Source organism: Pollachius pollachius (genome assembly GCF_949987615.1).
Source record: "Pollachius pollachius genome assembly, chromosome: 16".
Classification (NCBI taxonomy): Eukaryota; Metazoa; Chordata; class Actinopteri; order Gadiformes; family Gadidae; genus Pollachius; species Pollachius pollachius.
Window position 1 is genome coordinate 8,531,489 of NC_136949.1, and position 18,512 is coordinate 8,550,000.

General features: G+C 43.8%; 1 protein-coding gene across 7 annotated transcripts in view; it reads right to left on the reverse strand.

Moving 5' to 3' along the window:
- epb41l2 (erythrocyte membrane protein band 4.1 like 2) overlaps positions 1-16,286 on the reverse strand; it is a 45,914-nt gene extending 29,628 nt beyond the window's left edge. For 6 of the 7 annotated variants that reach the window (XM_079753862.1, XM_079753861.1, XM_079753860.1 and 3 more), the window contains exons 1-4: positions 16,164-16,286; positions 3,198-3,442; positions 2,756-2,938; positions 1,087-1,368 (exon numbers count right to left, since the gene is read on the reverse strand). In XM_079753862.1, the coding sequence (XP_079609988.1) occupies positions 1,087-1,368; positions 2,756-2,938; positions 3,198-3,428 (696 nt within the window). In that variant the 5' untranslated portion in view covers positions 3,429-3,442; positions 16,164-16,286. The remainder of the gene's footprint in view (positions 1-1,086; positions 1,369-2,755; positions 2,939-3,197; positions 3,443-16,163) is intronic. The other variant, XM_079753857.1, reaches the window with a different exon arrangement.
- Positions 16,287-18,512: the final 2,226 nt, after the last annotated feature.

The window sequence follows — 18,512 nt, forward strand, 5'->3', positions numbered from 1 at the left end:
GAATGGTCATGGTCGAAGGCCCCCTGCCTGCATGGGGGAGCAGATGCCTCCCGCTAATCTGGCGGGACCCCCTTAATCTGCCCAGTTTTTGTGCTTGGTGTGTGTGTGTGTGTGTGTGTGTGTGTGTGTGTGTGTGTGTGTGTGTGTGTGTGTGTGTGTGTGTGTGAGTGTGTGTGAGTGTGTGTGTGTGTGTGTGGGGGGTCACCAGACATGCCAAGCACTGTGTGCTTTTCTTATCCCTGAAAACCACGCCCTAACATTGTAATTGTGTTCGCACACATGCACACACACACAGTTGTGATCCTATTAGAGCATTGCGTCACTGACACACTGACACTCACGTGTTGCCTGCTCAACCAGCTTAAGGAGACAAGCTGCAAGCACAACTAGATGGTGGGTAGGGTACAGGTGGTTAGGGGACACCACTAGCATGACAATGGCCATGTTTCTACAATGGCCAATCTCCCCTTGAGTCACACACATTTTCTGTACTTTTACTAGTCAATAGTCTTACTATAGCATGGATCAGTTTGAAGATATGCAGAATATACTGTGTCTTTGAAGTACATTAGCCCCTAAATAGCAATTTGATTGTCCGGCAAATGCAAACAATCGCTCCCTCGGGGACAGCCATTACGGAGCGAAAGGGAAGGTTTGCAGTCACGCTAGAATTGCATGCATCAGTTGGGTCTCTAAGGAGTGGCAAAACGGCATGTCAACAAAGAGACAAAAGTCAAAAAAAGTGGCATGTAAACAGAGACTAAAATAACCCACATGGATTAGCAATCCATACTAAATAGATTCCATTAGAACTGTCTTTCAAAATGATTTAGGACTTTTTAATCACATGTTTGCCCGTTGGAACTAACTCATGATAGCTTGGTTGAACCGGAGCCTTCCAGTTCACTGACAGATCACTCTGTGTAACACACACCATCGCGTTTCTCTCTTCGCCTTTGTTTATTTCTACGAGCGTGTGTTAATCGGTGTGCGTGTGTGGTTGCGTGCGTGTGCTTCTGCATGCGTGTGTGTGTGCGCGTGCGTGCGTGCGTCTGTGCACACGCAGAGCCGCGTCCGCTGCCTCACCTCAACCTCGCAGGGGAAGTCGGTTCCGTCCAGGAGGGCCACGTGACACACCACCAGCTTCATCTTGTTCCTCCTCACCAGACGAAGGGGAGACTGAAAGATGGAGGACAGCCCCTCGTCTGCCGCTCCTTTGGCGTCCCCTGTCGCCGCCGGCTCCGTGCTCTTCCCCTCCACCTCGTTCTTCTTCTGCTGCTGCTCCTCTTCCTTCACGTCCTGGGTCGCAGACTTAGCTTCGCCGGGGCTTTGCGCGGTGCTCTCTGTGACTTTCTCCTCCGTTGCGGGCTGGAACACGGGGAGAGACAGAGTGGGAAGGAGGGAGAGGGACAGAGGGAGGGAGAGAGGGAGGGAGAGTTAAGCAGAGCAGACAAGACACACAAATAGCGTCTGTGTCGAGGAGAGCATTTGAGTGAGTAGACACGCACGCCAGGACAACAATGAAACAACGGCTTGACAGTCGGAGCCTGATGTGTAGTCGTCACTTGAGCCGTCTGCTTGGCCGGTTGTTTCTACTGGTCACCCAGCTGTCCGTCTGTCACACTGGTAGTTTGTTGTGACAACAGTACATATGGGCCTTTCCTCCCAACAGTTTGTTGGGAGGAACTACCCCCTGCCCTCGCCCGTACACATAATTCAACAAAAAGAAAAAGGAAACGCACACAGTTGTGTTTGTCCAAGTATGTACTGCTCTGTCTCTGTTTGACCGCCCATCCTTATACCTATTATGACCTACTGTCTGTGTGCTCAAACTTGGCTTTGTTTGTCTTTGATGCATTCGGTTGGCCCAATTTGTGGTTTGGCTAAACTCTGGGCGGTCCTATTGGCCTGGTTACTGGTGCTAATGATGTCCCAGGGTGTGACTGATTGTGAATCATTGACTTTGCGGGTTGTGTGCCGGGGTGTTTTCCAGAGACAGAGGCACTATGTGTGAGTCTGTGGCATCGACTGGCCTTAAACTGTCACTGTGTTTTAGTGCTGGTTATTTGACCCCGTGTGAATACCTATCTGAACACATAGGTATTGATTGTATGGAGGGATGCATGATAAACATCAGGTCTGATAAATGATCGAGATATTGGGAATTTTTTACGCATTATTCCGATAATAAAATGATAGTCACTAAATAGAGCCAATAACTGGAACTCAATATTGCTTCCATTTGTTTAACCTCATGGATTAAGAAGGACTGCTCACTGTTGTCACACTCATGACGTCAACCCTCTGCACCTGAGTAGTGCCACGTGGGGTGGGCGTGGTAGATTAGGGAGCAAAACAACTTGTCATTGCCACTTTGGAAGCTTTCTTACAGTCGCAGCACGATTGCTATTTGCGATACCTGTTCAGCTAGTTTGTGTTTACAATTATTAGTGATGTCAGATGGTTGGTCACAAACTACAGGTTATGATTCTCATTATATGATCAGTTCTCAGCCATGAGTAGCAGGAAATCATCCGTTATAGGGACGGTTGAAATTATTTATAATTCGTGCATCCCTAGTTTACCCTAGTAGTATGTCCTTATCCCTGTTGATTACCGTGAATGAGTTGACCACACACGCATGCCAACCGATTAAGTGATAATGGAAACACATTATCGCTATTTTAAAACCATACACTCAAAGGGAGGCGTAAGGCATGATGGACAGTCAAATAGATCAATAGGGAGGGATTACCTGGGTGTCCGCGCTGGCGTTGGAGGTTGACTCTGCCTCTTTTTGCTTGACTTCTTCCGACTGAGCTTCTTCCTTCTCTTCCACTTCCTCGTTATGGCCGTTTGTCTCTGGGCCCGGCACCTCCTCTTCCTCTGTCACCTTGGAAATCACTTTATTAGTGGGGGAGGTCTCATTGGGCACCACCTTGAATTGAAAATAATGCAATTAAGTAATTTGTAATAATTAGTGATAACAGCTGGCAAGCATTCACAATCACATTAAGAGAGCTTTTGATGGTGAGAAAGACCATGAGAAAGTAAGGTGTGATAGTCAATCTAATTTAACATCTGGTAATAACGTTACAATAATCCAACTACTGAGGAGTTGTTGAAAACACCTCTGAAAATGCCATGTTTGTTACTAACCAACAGTTGTTAGGGAAGACAATCTATAAAAAATGTACCTGGCCTTGGGACTTCTGCTTCTTAAGCCATGGAGGGAGAAATCTTGAGATTCCCTTCCCGTCCTTCTCCTTCTTATCCTCCTCCTCCTCCTCTCCCCCCTCTGCAGTGGCGTTCTCAGTGTTTGCTACTTCCTTGTTGCCCTCTGTGGCCTTCTCCGGTTGGTCGGGCTGAGTAGCTGTCTCCTCCGCTTTTTCTTTTACCTCAGTCTCAGAACCCACTTCGGTCGTCATGGTGACGCGTCAATCTGCAGAGTCAACGAGAAACGGGTGAGGGGAGAGAAAAGCAGTATTATATCATCCGTTATTCCCAGTGGAGCCATCCTAATCAACACTCCTGTTGCAAAATCCTAGATCCTACCTATTTAACAGGAAATACATGTCTCTAAAAGCTAGGGTAGGCAAGGTATTGAACACCCTTTTTTTGTCACATTGGTTGAAATCTCTTTACACCTCGACAGCAATCAAATAAAATATGAATTCCATTCGACCCGCATTAAATGATTGGACGTCTTCCTGTCCGTCTACCTACCGACCCGCCCTCCCTGTACACCCATTGCGCATGACCCGAGTCCTCCATACGTCTAGGCAGACCAATTGCTAAAGCTCATGTGTAATGTGTTTTGGGAATGGCTTTGAAAGGGGGCCTGAAAGTATCCCACTCCTAAGGAGGAATGGGATACTTTGCGTTGGATACAAAATCTAGCATACTCTGGCTTGTTTACTTCAAATTGACTACCATCACTTTCTCTTATCCAAACATGTATGACATGTTTGGATAAGAGCTCGATACATTCAGTACTGGGACTGTGAAATCTATTAGATGAAAATGAACTTATATCTAAAATAAATGACGACAGCATGTCAAAACATAGTGAGAAAAATGGTGGAATCAATGCAGCCTGCTCATTTTGGCCGCCCCATCCATTTTTCATGGCTCGCTACTCTAGTGTGAGTTTTGTGCACAATAATGTTTAATAAATGAGCCCACCAGTTATTTTTTCTTCTGGTATCCGTCATGAACCAGGCATCTTAAATAAAATGCACTTTAGCTTTAGTCTGGCACTTGTACGATGGGTTATATTGTCCTAAATAAAAACAGACAAAAACTATGCCAAAGTATCAGCCGTTGATACAATACAATTCTGCATATTTAGTTCTCTGGTCCCCAGCTAATGGTGCATGGTGGTTTAAAGCATTGAGCTCATGGATACTTAAAGCATTAGCACATGAATTCCATGGTAGTGGAGCAGTTACTTACGCCTCTGGCTCCCACCCACTCACAGTGAACTTGTTAAAGTTGGACAAATTTCTACAAAACATGCGCATTAGGGAGTCATCAAGATCAACAGCTGTGTGGGCAACCAGGCCTGCCACGCCCCACAAACACACACACACTCACGTAATCACACCACCTTCACCTTGTCATCGTCGCACAAGACTTCAAACATGTTTTCCAGAGACACATATGCATGCCACCAACATGCGGATCAAGTACCTGTACACACGTACACACACACACACGTCAACATCAAGCTGATCAAGTACCTGTACACACACACACACACACACAGAGGATGTGACGACACATGGGGACCATGACAACGGCACCAAGGGCAAGCTGAGGTCAGAATTTATAGAGTGGCTGTGGATGCCTGCAGCCTGCTAGTGTTAAACCAGACCACAGCCCCAAGGTTGAGTGTAGCGTACTTGAAGACACACACACACACACACACACACACACACACACACACACACACACACACACACACGCACGCACGCTTACAAAGACCGGAGGGTAAACGCTATATGTAGTTCCTTTCCTCCACGTTCAATCGTTTAAGCCTTGGTTTCATGGTCATTGATATGTTTATTTTTAATCTGATGCTAGTTTTTAGTTTTATCACTCATTCCCTGATGACACCTTCAATAATACAAGAATACAAGTGCGAGTACAAGCGCACGCAGACACAACCACGATCGAGTAAAAATAGAACAGGTCTCCTTATGCATGATTGGCTAATGAGGTGGAGGGCAGAGAGGAGGGAGAAGCGGGAGGAAAGAGGATGTCTAAAATGACATCCTGTGAGTTGCAGACATGATTTGCAAATCACAAAGAGATGAGAAAACAAGGCAGATTCTATAACCAGATAATTGTTTTTCCAGACCTGCAAATACAGTTTGTTTTTTTAAGTGTCTGCTTTGTTTTTGATGCAGGAAGTGTTGCTGATGCAGGAAGGTTAACCTGGTCAGCTGTTGATCCAAATGTTAAGTTCAGTTGAAATAGCCTACAGATTCAAATGTAGTCTCTTAGTCCACAGTTGGAGTGTACGTGTGCGTGTGTATCATAACTATCAAGACACCATTTCTTCATCGTCCACATCACCACAACATATACCACTATCTAGATTAAACTGTCACAACTAAAGTCTGTGTGGTTTTGAGCTAATGATTTTGTTAAATGTAGTTTAGAACTTCCTGCTTCCTCGATAGTTTCTCAGCCTAAAGATCCGGTCACACCAAAAGTTGAGCTTATTTCTGCACGATGTGAATACATACAAAGTCAATGCAAAGACGCGATATATGAACATTATATGTTGGTTTAAATGGCACAGCGTGAACTAGAGATGGGCAATATGGCCTAAAATCCATATTGCGATATACATTGCAGCCTCTTGCGATAAAGATATATATCACGATATAAAATCATAAAATAACCGTTTCAGAACAGGTTACATAGACTCTAAGGAAAGCCAAACTGCTAAATGTATTTCAAAAAAAGAGAAATATAGTATGTCATTTCGAGAACATTTATTGTGAAACACTGTAATCATACAACATAATGTTGCAGATAAATAAAATTAGTATTGGGTTTCTTTCCTTTAGTGCAAACCATTCTAAAAGGCACTACACTTAGTTTAAGTCCTTGGTTCTTAAATGCCACCCAAGATGAAGAGAACAGGAAAAACGGGTGTCTTTACAGATAAGGAACAGACACTGTACTGACAATTAGGGATGGGCATGATTAATTGATGATCGATCATTGATTGTTACGATTTTTGTCGATTACGTGATATTTTTAACCATCAAAAGGAGATTGACCCAGCCGGAGAGGTGGTGTCGGAGACGTTGCTCAACATGGAGCAAAGAGGAGACGGGACGTCTTTTGGATATTTGGGTCCGATATCCAAAAGACATTCCGTCTCCTCTTTGCTCCATGTTGAGCCACCATCCGACGGTCTGACAAAAGCAAGTAAAAAGTATGCTGGAAAACATAACTTAAAAATGCTGATGCATTTAACACATTCCGAGTCAGGATGAGGGAGAAGGAGTTGGACCAGTCCGCAGATCAATGTATATCACGCTGGATATCCATGATTGTTTACTTTCACCGGTGCTTCCCCCCCCCCTTTTTCTTTAACGCTTTACAACGCCCCAGACCTTTTTGTCCAATGATTTAACGTTCTTTGCACACATGCAGGTTTGTTGACGAATTCTGGCACTGTTGCGAAAATTGCAATGTGAAAAGGAATTGCACCAAACCAAAAATTAAACATTGTATTTTGCGTCATCAACATGCATTATCGCGATAGAGCGATAGAATTAAAATCTCTATCGTAGGCCATTTTTTATCGTATATAGTTTATATCGCGCATTACTAGTGTGAACTTTGCCACGAATTTTCACTTGTTGCTGAATCTCTTGTGCAAGTAAAGTTTGCAGTGTGCGAGTAACGCAAGTAGAATATTTACTGTACTTTTGGTGTGAACGCACCTTAATGGACACTCCATGGTTGAAACCCATGGTTTAGGCTACTAGGAACACAGACTGTTGTAGTTAGTGGCAGACTAAATGGCCACTAACCAGCTCAATGTTATCCAACACTAGTTGTAGTGGTCGTCCCTCTTGTTGACTCAAACCAGTTCTTCATCAATGGTTGAGCTGGCTTTGCTCGGGTTTTGAGTGAGTGTGTGAGCAGCATGTGTGTGAGAGGGAGAATAAATCTTGGCAGTGGACTGCATGTTTCTGAGAGATATTTGTCACGGCTGCTTAGTCCTTTTAAAACTTTAGAACCCTTCGTCCGTCCCCCTCTATTCTCCCCTTTTTCTCACAGTGAGTCTCAGACTAGAGAGGACTTTCTTCTTATCCCACTCATCCCACTCTATCCTAATAAAGTGTTTCTCTCTCCCGACCTGGGAGCTCACTGATCTACTCCGTCCGCCTCTCTGTGTTCCTCGCCCAATCTCTCCTCTCATCTGCGCCTGCCTCAATCCCTTCTTTCCGGGGCCCTTTTCAATCTCTCCTCTTTATCTCTCTTTTGGCCGGCCTCCTCTCTCCACTTCCCACACCACGGTCCACTCGGACAATGGAGTCCACGTTATTGCATGTGCATCATTGTGCCCCTCTCCTCTGCCTGCCTGCCCCCCGCCCCCGCCTTCTACAACCATAGGATAAATGGCTTATGGTTGGGGAACGACATCTGCATGCTTAGCATGTTATGTAACTATGCTAGCAAGCTGGGACATTGACACAGTAGGACTTCCCTTTTACAAGTGAACTAGAATCTAGAAAAGTATCGTCAAAGGCCCAGTCGCTATATGCCAGCGTAGGTATCCATCAAAGTTCTGCCAGGGTCTGAGGTTGTGTCTTGAAAACATGCGTTTTCCTTGAGAGATCTAAACGCCTACACACTTCATATGTGTGGTTAGTTATAAGAGAGTGTGCTAAAAAGGTTTTGAATCGATCAGAACTGACGAGGATGACCGACGCTAATGCAGCAGCATACCTAATACCCTGGATGTCCTTCTGACTGAAACAGTTTTACAAACACTACCTAGGTGTAAGTCAAATGGGACTCTTTGGTATGGGATGCATTGCATACAAAAGAGTGCAGACGGATTAGAAACACACAGGCTTTCATAACCCTTGATTGAAGATTTACAACCCCATAAATAGGGTAAATTGTTTTTCACTAATAGTTCTAACCATAGCTGGTTAGTTGCTGGTGATTACATGGATGGATTAAGTTAGAGAGACAGATTAACATCTTACTTCGTTGTGCCCTTTAACCATGCAGTACTTCCCCACTCTTCGTCTTCCGCCTTCTCAATTCCCTTTTATCTTATCCATTCTTTTGTCCAACTTGTGTATACAATCTTTCTCAATCTTTCAGTCAACATCCGTTTCTGATATGCAGATCCTGCCTGCCCCCCGCACTTCAGTCCCTCCCCCTCTCTCCTCATCTTCTTTCGTCTGTCCTTCAGAGCTCTGCAGCGTCTCCAACCCCCCCCCTCCGAATCCGCTGATCGGAGGATAGAAGAAAGAAGGTAGAAGGACAAGAGAAAATAGGAAGTGGACCTAGTTGTGGAGTGGCATGCAATTTAGGGAAGGGGGGGAGAGGGAGTGAGGGACAGAGCGCAAGTGTGAGCTAGTGGGGTGAAGGGCTTTGGAGAACCACAAACAAAAGGTCAAGGAGAGGAGGATGGAAAGCAAGAAACAAGGTAACAATGAGAGGGGCGTTAATGAAGTGTGTATAATAGGAGTGGGAAGAGAGCGGGAGTGTCAAATATGGAGAAAGGGAGTGGGTAGGGTTTTAACATGTTGTTTGGTCTCCCAGGGTCAAGTTCAGTGGGAGACGCCTACGCAAGGCATGTCCCAAAGGCTCGGAACCATGCCTCTTCATGGAACTGCCAACACACGACCACCTTGAAACCTTCCAGCACAGAACACCTTAGAGACCTGATTATACTTGCTCTTGTCCGGCAACATGACTCCCAACCCTTCTGGTTCAGATTTATGACACAGCGATTTATTGTGTCTAACTGCAATATGGAAGAGCAATAAGTACCTAACATGTTATGTTATAGTTTGAGTAAATAAACCATTAGTTGCACTGATAAAAGATCCCCAGTGAGAAATAAATAGACGGAAAGCTATAGAAATTCTCTTATCTTGTTTACCTCCAAATAAAAAAGTATTCCTCAGAAGAGCCATTAAAAAGGGGAAGTAAGTATGCAAGAAAGTAAGGCAAGGCAAAAGAAGGAAAAGTAATATGAAAATACTTGATTGAGCCTGACTGGGAAATCTGTTGCTCCGCCATAGCCTTACCTCAAAGCCCAGTGTGCGTTTCATTCCAGAGACCCCTTGATCTGCTGGAAAATTAACTCCAAGATGCTTCACTATAGGCAGCCAGCAAAGATAGCTTCATTCAAGCAATTTGTTGTACCATTCGTCAAAAGGAGATTACCGAGCAGTGTGTAAATCACAGACTCACGCCCACGTACACGATCAAGGTTTCATGCCTGTGCTATTATCCACTTTGCCGTGGGCATCAATCACAACAGCAGAAAACACATGCATTGTGCAGAGGCACAGACACAGACAAGCACACGCACAGCTCTTCCATATCAACTTTATCTGCATAGGGTTGTTAGAGAGCTATTCCACAGTGAAGGGCTTCCTGCATTGCAGGCCCATGGCTACAATAACTAATTTTATAGCAGACACCACCAAGGGAAACAAAAACAACCAAGTAAAATTACATCACAGCGGAAATCTAGCCTTTCAGCTGACAGGTTTTCCTCTACAATCATCTTAAAATGTTTGCCCAAATGCCTTGTGTGCAGGATATATTAAAGGGACTTTACAAATAAAAATGAATACAACACACCATAGGGTTCAAAAGTTAATGAAAGACTATTTTGCTGTGGCGACCAAATGAATAACACTACAGCTATATTCAACCGTCGCAAGTGGAGATTTCAGCCAATATTTTGATTTTAGCGTCAAACGATCACAAAATTAACATAATCGAGTTTTTTTCGATATTTATATTTTTTAAATGTAATGTTTTATAGAAATGGCAGAACAGCTGGATACATATCTGCATATTATTTTAGATTGGAACATTTTCTTTTTGACCATTTTGTGTATTTTTATAAGGCGAAATTTCAAAGTCCTCCGTTAGAAAGTTTTTTTTGGGAGAGACATGCTGAATGAATATAACATGTTTTCAAACTCAAAAATAATCGTTTGAATAACCGTGATTTCAATATTGACTAAAATAATCGTGATTATGATTTTTCCCATAATCAAGCAGCCCTAGAACACACACACACACACACACTCTGTCTCATCCAACTATTTGCCCATCTGCCGTGGTGGTAAATGTGCTTACAAGCGCAAATCAGCAACCACAGAATCTCACAAACATGATGGCCGTGTCCAGATTCCAAAACATCCCTGTCCCTTACACTGGCAAGCCCTATAGACACTGGATTATAACTGGGATTATCCATGTCACAGCTGTCCCTCAGTCACCCAGTCCCACCCGACCGTTCATCCATCTATTTCTGTGCATTTACCAGTTGGTCTGAATGAATTTTCCCGAGGTGGTGATAACACCGATGGTGGTGTGATTATCCGTGTACCCAGATGATCATTCTTGTTATGTAGTCAACATTTCCTCCTTATTCCCTGGGGTTTCCCCCATGAATACCATTCCCACCGCCAGCAATGCCTGTATATTACAGCTCTACTGGTTTGTCAAAAGACAAAGAATCCTGTTCAAAACTTCCCTTTTTATTAATCATAACTTCTGCAATTACTTTCCAGAGAAATCCATCTACACCCTCCACTACTATGACTCTCGCAAAACCCCATTTCAGGTGTACAATACAAGCTTGTGTGCAGCCCACACCCACGCATGCGCCACCACCCATGCTGGTGTATCCACCAGCCAGCGCCCCCTCCCTCCGTCTCTTTCTGTGAGAGAAGAATAGGTCAGCTCATAACTACTATTGTTATCTGCTAAACTCCCCATTCAACAATTAAGGCAGTCAGCCGTAAGGGCTCTGCCTGCAAGTTGTGTGTGTACGTGGGAGAGCGAGAGCGAGAGAGAGAGAAAGAGAGGGTAAAACGAGAAAACATTAGACAAAAAACGTTTCGAGCCCCCGAGGGCTTTGAAAGGAAAAAGGGAGACGCACTACATTTAAAAGATTATACGACTGAGGTAGCGTGTTGTTGAACCTGTAGGAAATAAAACGGGGAAAGTTTAACTGATTTTTTTTTTTTTTTGCAAGAGTGGGTGTGGTGTGGGGTATTGTCGAGGCAACACAGGGACGATACATTCAAGAAGGGGATTAGGGTTTCATGTGGTGTGACGATCATCTGGATGGACATCAAGAGGCACTGGTGCTGTTGAAAGCCAAAGGGCTAAAGTCTAAACTAAATCTGTATACAAATGTTGGAAAAGGCCGGGAACATGGGATCTACAGCATACAAGATATGGAGGGACCCAATGAATATCTCTGATATACCAAATGAATGTCTCTGGTTTACCAAATGTTTACACTCTAGCTTGCACTAGTATTGTTGCTTTAGTAAAATATCTAGGAGCTTGCAGAGCACACACACACACAAAACTGGAATTAATTTCCTGACCGCTAGATGACTTAGCCTTACCCATAACCCCTGACTCACTCATTAAAATAGCATTTCCTCTAGGATGGACCATCAGAGAATGTCCTCATTAAGGAGTACTACTGAAGAAATTCAGTTCACAGGGTTAAAATAAAAACACACACTCACAACTTCATTAAATTCCTTTGTGTATTTCTCTTTTCAGTGACTGATTGTCAGGGATGCTGTACCAGGCAAGATACCTTATACCTCCATAGTAAGCCAACCAGTTAATGTTGTGATAAGCCAATTTCTGTAAGTTTACCTTTCTACTTTCTACAATGTAGTATCTGACCAATCATTCTCTCCTCCTGACCATTTAAATTGTAGTTGAACATCTATTTATTTATTAATTCAAGCAGCAACAAATGGTTTCTTTAATAACTGAATACTGGTGTATCATTTTCTGATCTGCTTTAAATTGATCTGCTGATATTAACAGCTGTAGTGGCATGTGAATCACTGCTCTAATTTCTTATTTATTGACTTTTTGTTCTCCAACAGTTGGGTTCGTGTTCCCTTTGGGAGAATGTGACCCTTTGCTGATTAATCTGTTTTTAACCACATCTGGCCCACGGCCAAAAGCCACAGTAAACCCCTCCCCCAACTGCCTTCAAAATCTCCCCCTTTTGTCCCATCATTTCCTTCTGTCTTTTTCCCCAAGAACCAGGCCCTTTACCTGGGCTCCCTCAGCCGCTCCCCTCACACACGTGCTCACCCTGCTCTCCCACTTCCACCTTTATCGCCTTCCCTTTCATCGACACGCACACAGTCCCCCCCACCCACCCCTCCTCTCTCACCCTCGCTCGCCCCTTACCCTCTGTTACGGTAATAAGCGGAACATTACATTACATTACAGTTTCCATTCATCCGTGGGCCCTCTGATCTGCGCTGTGTGAATGGCTGTCCCGCAGCGTGGGATCGCATGGCAGCAGGGAACGCTGCAGGGCTATTGGCCAAAGCTCCTCTCTGGTCAAGCTCCAGCACTGTCAAGCATGTCCGTCTGAAAACAGGACAGTCCCAAGGACGCATGCGAGCGCCGCTCGTGATTGTTTGTTTTCCGCGCCGGCCAGGGCTTGTGCAACTGATTACCATCGAGTAGGCAAATTTACACAGCCGCCTTTTCATGCCTTATCTTTTCCTAGATATTTGATCTATACAATATACACAAACATTTTTACATGCAAATCAATGTTTTTACATGCCATTGCTCTCATTGCTAAACTACTGTACGGATGTGAGGTTAATGGCAAAACTTTCTGCTACACTACTAGGGCAATAACTGTCCAAATTGTGTCAAGGTCCATTGGACATTTTAATCAACAAGAGTAAGCCCCTATTTCTCTGATCCACTTCGACCTCCGTTTAATGCTGTATGCGAAAGGCATACACACAAACACACACACCAAAAAGACACATGCAATGAGTGAGTGAATGTAGGACAATGTATCATGAATGTGGGTCCCTTCGTGAATGACAGCTGATGAGATAGATCCTGTTGAAAAAACAAGGTCAGGGTAAACACACACCGAGTGACACACACACCGAGTGACACACACACACACATACTACTGACACACACAGACAAAGCGATGTTCCCATAGCCTTTCCGAATGGTTAGGCAATATCGCTCTCCCTGTCGCCCTTAGTCAGTCTCTCTGTTCCCCCCTCTCACTCTACCCATATCCTCTGCCTCTTTGTTCCTCTTCATCCCTCTAATTTTGTCAGACTTTTACTACCAGCCGCGTTGCTTTCCTCTCATCTCCAGCGTGACTGTATCTGCCTCTTTCATCCATCTTACTGGCTGGGACCCGTTTCAACTAGTACTTCACCTGTGTAACTCATGGTTAAAAGGGGCCATGGTAATCCCAGCCCCCCATTAAGCCCAAGGGAGCAGCAGCACCCTTGGGCTGGGAGAGAGTTGGTTTTCTCGTTTAAGGCAACCTTGGCCATGCAATTCACTGGCCGAGTCTGTCAAGCAATCTGCAAGGCTACTCACTGAGGGCCGGCCAAATTCCCTGTGTGTGTGTGTGTGTGTGTGTGTGTGTGTGTGTGTGTGTGTGTGTGTGTGTGTGTGTGTGTGTGTGTGTGTGTGTGTGTGTGTGTGTGTGTGTGTGTGTGTGTGTTTGTGTGTGTGTGTGGTGAGGAACGGAGAAAGAGAGGGAAAGCTAGAGAATAACACAGTTGTACCGTTGGGTCAGCCAGCTGACACTTGGGTAATGACTAACGCCTGTCTGGCCGTGGCAGCGCACCAGCGACATTCCATCCAAATATGTCATAAAAACATGATAAAATAAAAACCGTCTTTTGTTGGGTGGTCTTTGACACAGAAACAAACGCCACGTTGAAAATGAGTTGTGCAATCGTTTAGAGTTAGTTTTAGCCACCTTTTAATGAGAAGATTCTCCTACCAGAAGGACCAATTAGGTCTGCTCATTAGCGGAGCCCCACAGAGCACCGCTCCACAGAGTCCTAGTGTTCAACCCAGCCAGCCGGCGGGGGCTCGGCTCTGGAGCGGATGGTTATAACCGTGCTACATACATAGCAAGGCCGGACACCGAGGTCACCCACAGCTTGCGAGCTCACATCAAAACCACCCCAAAATCTAAAGTGAGAAGTGAAAGATCGTAAATTTCATAGGAATAATGAGAAGTTGCTGTCGTGTCAACATGCATCCCTGTCTGAGCCAGGCAGGTTCAAGGCAACACTGTCCTAGCATGTCATCGGAATCTAAAAACAAGGGACTTGTGAAAATAGGATAATGAGAACAGGAAATGAGGAGTCACTAATTGAGGTGAATGCCGGGCAAGCGGGAAGTAAGCTCCAAATCTCATTAGCGAGATACTTTATCTAGCATCCCTATTGTGCATGCAGAATTAATAGATTGAAATGCCTTCCTTTCGCTCATATCAAAACATACTATGTTTTGCTTTTGACAGAGAATCGAGAGGATCTGGGACAACCAGTGTCCCAAGAAAATAGGTATTGAGAAAGGGTGTAGTATACAGTTTCAGTTTGGATTTAAAACCAACATATTATTTTCCCTACGTGTCTGTCACAGGGCATAAGATGAGGAGAGCTCAAGAGGAGATACTACTGTGGGGAATGCCAATTGAGATGATGACTAGTTTGGCTCAGGGCTTTGGTGCCCAGCCGGGCACCAACGTATACTTGGGTTTGGATATTAAAAAGGTGGTTCCTAATGCCTTAAGTGCCCAGCCAGCTGCCCTGATAAAAGGGTATCTGTCTCAGCCAGCTTGTCTGACTGAGACCTTTCATCTTGATTTATTTTGTATGCTGCAGAACAAATGACACCCTGACTTGCACGACACACCTAACAACTAGCTGCTGAAAAGACAGACTCACACAAGAGAACTATGAGATTATTAGAGCCACTCGCCGTAAACAATCTACAATAACTCTTCAATGTAAAAAGTACAACAGTAAAAATGATATCATCCATTAGTTTCTAAAAAGTAAATATACATTAACTCGCTGGATACGCAAGCAAAACTCTAAGCCCTGATAATGTTCTCGTAGGGGTACTGCTTGTCTGAGAACTACTTTAGCCACCAGCCATCTGTCAATCTGCCCCTAAGAATTTCACCACACACACACACACACACACACACACACACACACACACACACACACACAGGTCAAACTTATAAATACTTGCAAAAACATGGAACATCTAAACTAGTCTATCCTACTACTTTTTTCAAGAGTTTAGATTTTTTCCTCATGTTTTATATCAAACATATCGAAACGTTGGCCTCAAAACAAACGGTCAACTGGCTTTATCGATAAAGGGCGAGTGTCCCAGTACTTTGAATCTATTGGCAATCGCTCGTAATAAAAACCGACTAGTGGTATGTTGCTTCTGAGCCAAGGCACACATGCTATGCAAACATCTGGCCATTCAACTTCAGCCCCTGCAGGGAAGCAGCTTTAATCTAACATAACATAGACATGTACTGTAAACCGTGTCCTCTTCATTTTATGCCTAGGGAGCCTGTTCAAAACTTGCCGCGTAACGTGAGCAGTAGTGCATTTACCCTTAGGAGAGGTAAACATCCGTAACGTAGGAACGCCGAGAGGCGCGGGCAGCAGATTTTTACCCTCACGTGAGGTCCATTAATGCGAAATGCAGCCATCAACCCCCGGTGATCGTTGACGTACAACACCAATACGATCTTTAAGAAGACACGGATGAATAACGTCGTAATCGAGATAGCACGGTAGAGATAGGTGCCGTGAAATATCTTTGCATCGAAGGTATGAATGCTCAGATGGATAGCGACATTGGCTAGTACGTGAAGCCTCGCTGAAGGGTTTAAAAGGTGGCTAGCTACAGCCCTGCCCAACGTTGACGCTGGTCAGCGTTAGCATCTGATGAAAACCAACTGTGCGTTTGAAATTGGTTTATCTCTCACAAAATACGCCGTCATAAAAATACCACATGTGTCATGATATTCACGTGGATTGAAGTGTTAAGACAAACGTTACCTGGTGAAATTCCCCCACAACGTGAAAAAACTTTTCCAAACGCGGAACCTCACTGTCCTCTCGGAAAAAAAACGTTATGTCCCTCCGCTCGCGATCCAAACCTCAAATAGGGGATCTCACACCGAAAACCTGGCTCGAGCTCAAAGAAAACCTGCAGACCGCATACAAGACCCGCCCCTTTACAGTGAAAAACACACTGGGGTTGTTTTCATTGGTCCAGTGAAGTTACTGTATCACATTTTAGGATATGATTGGTTCGCCCATTTGTCAGTATAGGGTTGAGTGCAGCTGGAAAGTGCTTATGCGGTGACACAGTGACGTCTAGTGGGGAGAACGATATACGCCAAATTATGTTTTGAGGATATTTCATATGGCATACGTTTGTGTTTTTCAAAACAAGAGAAAAAATCACAGGCATGACTTCAGCGTTATGTAATTGTATTATGTCTAGATAAAATAAAAAAAATGCTTCTGCGAGAACTTTTCTATAATATATGATCACATCGGCTGTTCACACAGAGAGAGTGAGAGAGAGAGAGCGAGAGAGAGAGAGAGAGAGATTGTATTATGCTCTATTGTATTGTAAATAATATTATACTATATTATATTGTAAATAATAAATTATATTTAAATAAAAAAATTATACATTTTATTTGTGTCGAAATATTACTTTCAGTTTAGGCTCTGCCAAAAAAAGGCAAGCAAACGTCTTGCCTGTTCATTTGGCTTTCACCTTCACTGAGCTCGTCTGACTCAAAAACATTCAAATTCTCTCTCTCTTGCACATCGTATCTCTCGCTCTCCCTTTCTCTGTCTCTCTCTCTCTCTCATATGCAAACAAGCCCACAAACTACCTTTTAACACAAGAGCGAGAGCTTACTGAAGGTCAGCTAATTGGCTTATCAGTTATTGGCAAACTGAGTGGCCAATCACTGTTATTTGGCCAACTGAGTATCTCAAAAAAGTGACAGTTGACATATTAGTTTGAAAACGAATCATAAAATGCACATTAGGGGTGTAATGATACACTTATTTTAACATTCAAGGTCGGACTTTGATCCCATTTTGATTTGAGTGTCCATTTTTGAGACACCAATATATAAAATGCCATGGATTCAACAACAGAACAGTGATATGGTAAAAAATAGATCAATAAATAATGCTCTTTAATCAGTCCCTCCAGAAAAATGCGACGTTTTTTGTGATTGTTGCGGCCAAAAATCCTTGATTATGCGGCACGTTTTCTTAAAAACGAAAAAAAATGAAATATGCGGCATATTTATGCGATGAAATTGCGGGAACTTGCAAAAATTGCGGGAACTTGCGAAAAATGCAGCTTTTCGATGACGTTCACGTCGCGTAATTACGTCACTTCATAACGTTCCCATGGCAACAGGGGGAAATGGCTGCTCTTGTGTGAAGTAAACGCAACATTTTTCAACTTTCTGCTCAGATATATGTGACTTTTTTGCAACGAAAATGCGGGGATTATAAAATCATGCAAGCCCCGCATATTTTGCGGGGAAATCGGCAATTTATGCGGTGAAAGTGCGGCATATTTGAAAAAATGCGGCCCCGCATGAATATGCGGACTTTGGCTGATTATGCGTTGAATTATGCGATCGCATGATCGCGTTTTTCTGGAGGGACTGTTTAATGGAAACAGAAGAGGTTAATATTGAGATGTATTTCTACAGGTAAAAGAAACCAGAGAAGATTAATCAGAGCACATTTTGATATGCTGAAGTGAATGGCGTTACAGCCCCAATGAGAACCCATCAACATCAACACTTGAACCCGTGTGGGCCTCGTTGTCAGGGCCTCGTTGTCATGGAAACTCACCGTCCGCCGGGCAGCAGAAGATCCACAAGAGACACGCAGCAGGCCCAGGGTTTGATCGAACAAAACACACACACACACACACAATTAGACATTTAATTGAACATTTAATTTATATATATTGTTCAGATATTTATTTTTACATTCTGCATGTTCATTGGGAGCATCTTCAGTTTGGCAGAGAGAGGGAAGGGAAGGGGGAACAGGAAACCTCAGAATTGCTTCCTGCTCCACCTACGTCGGATATATAGCTCACTATTTTTGCCCCTGCTGAGCAGGAATAACCCTTTACGTTGTTTTCTATTTCTTTAGGTATCTCCCTACAGATGCCATCATACATTATTTATATTTGTAAATTGAACATCTACCCTTGAGGTTAAAGCCTTTGCTTTGGTCTGACTGATACCACGCTGAATGAAATCTGCTTCCAGGACAAAATGTATCAACCATGTTCATACATTTATAGAAATTAGGGGGAAATAATGTACTGTGAAAATAAATATAAACATA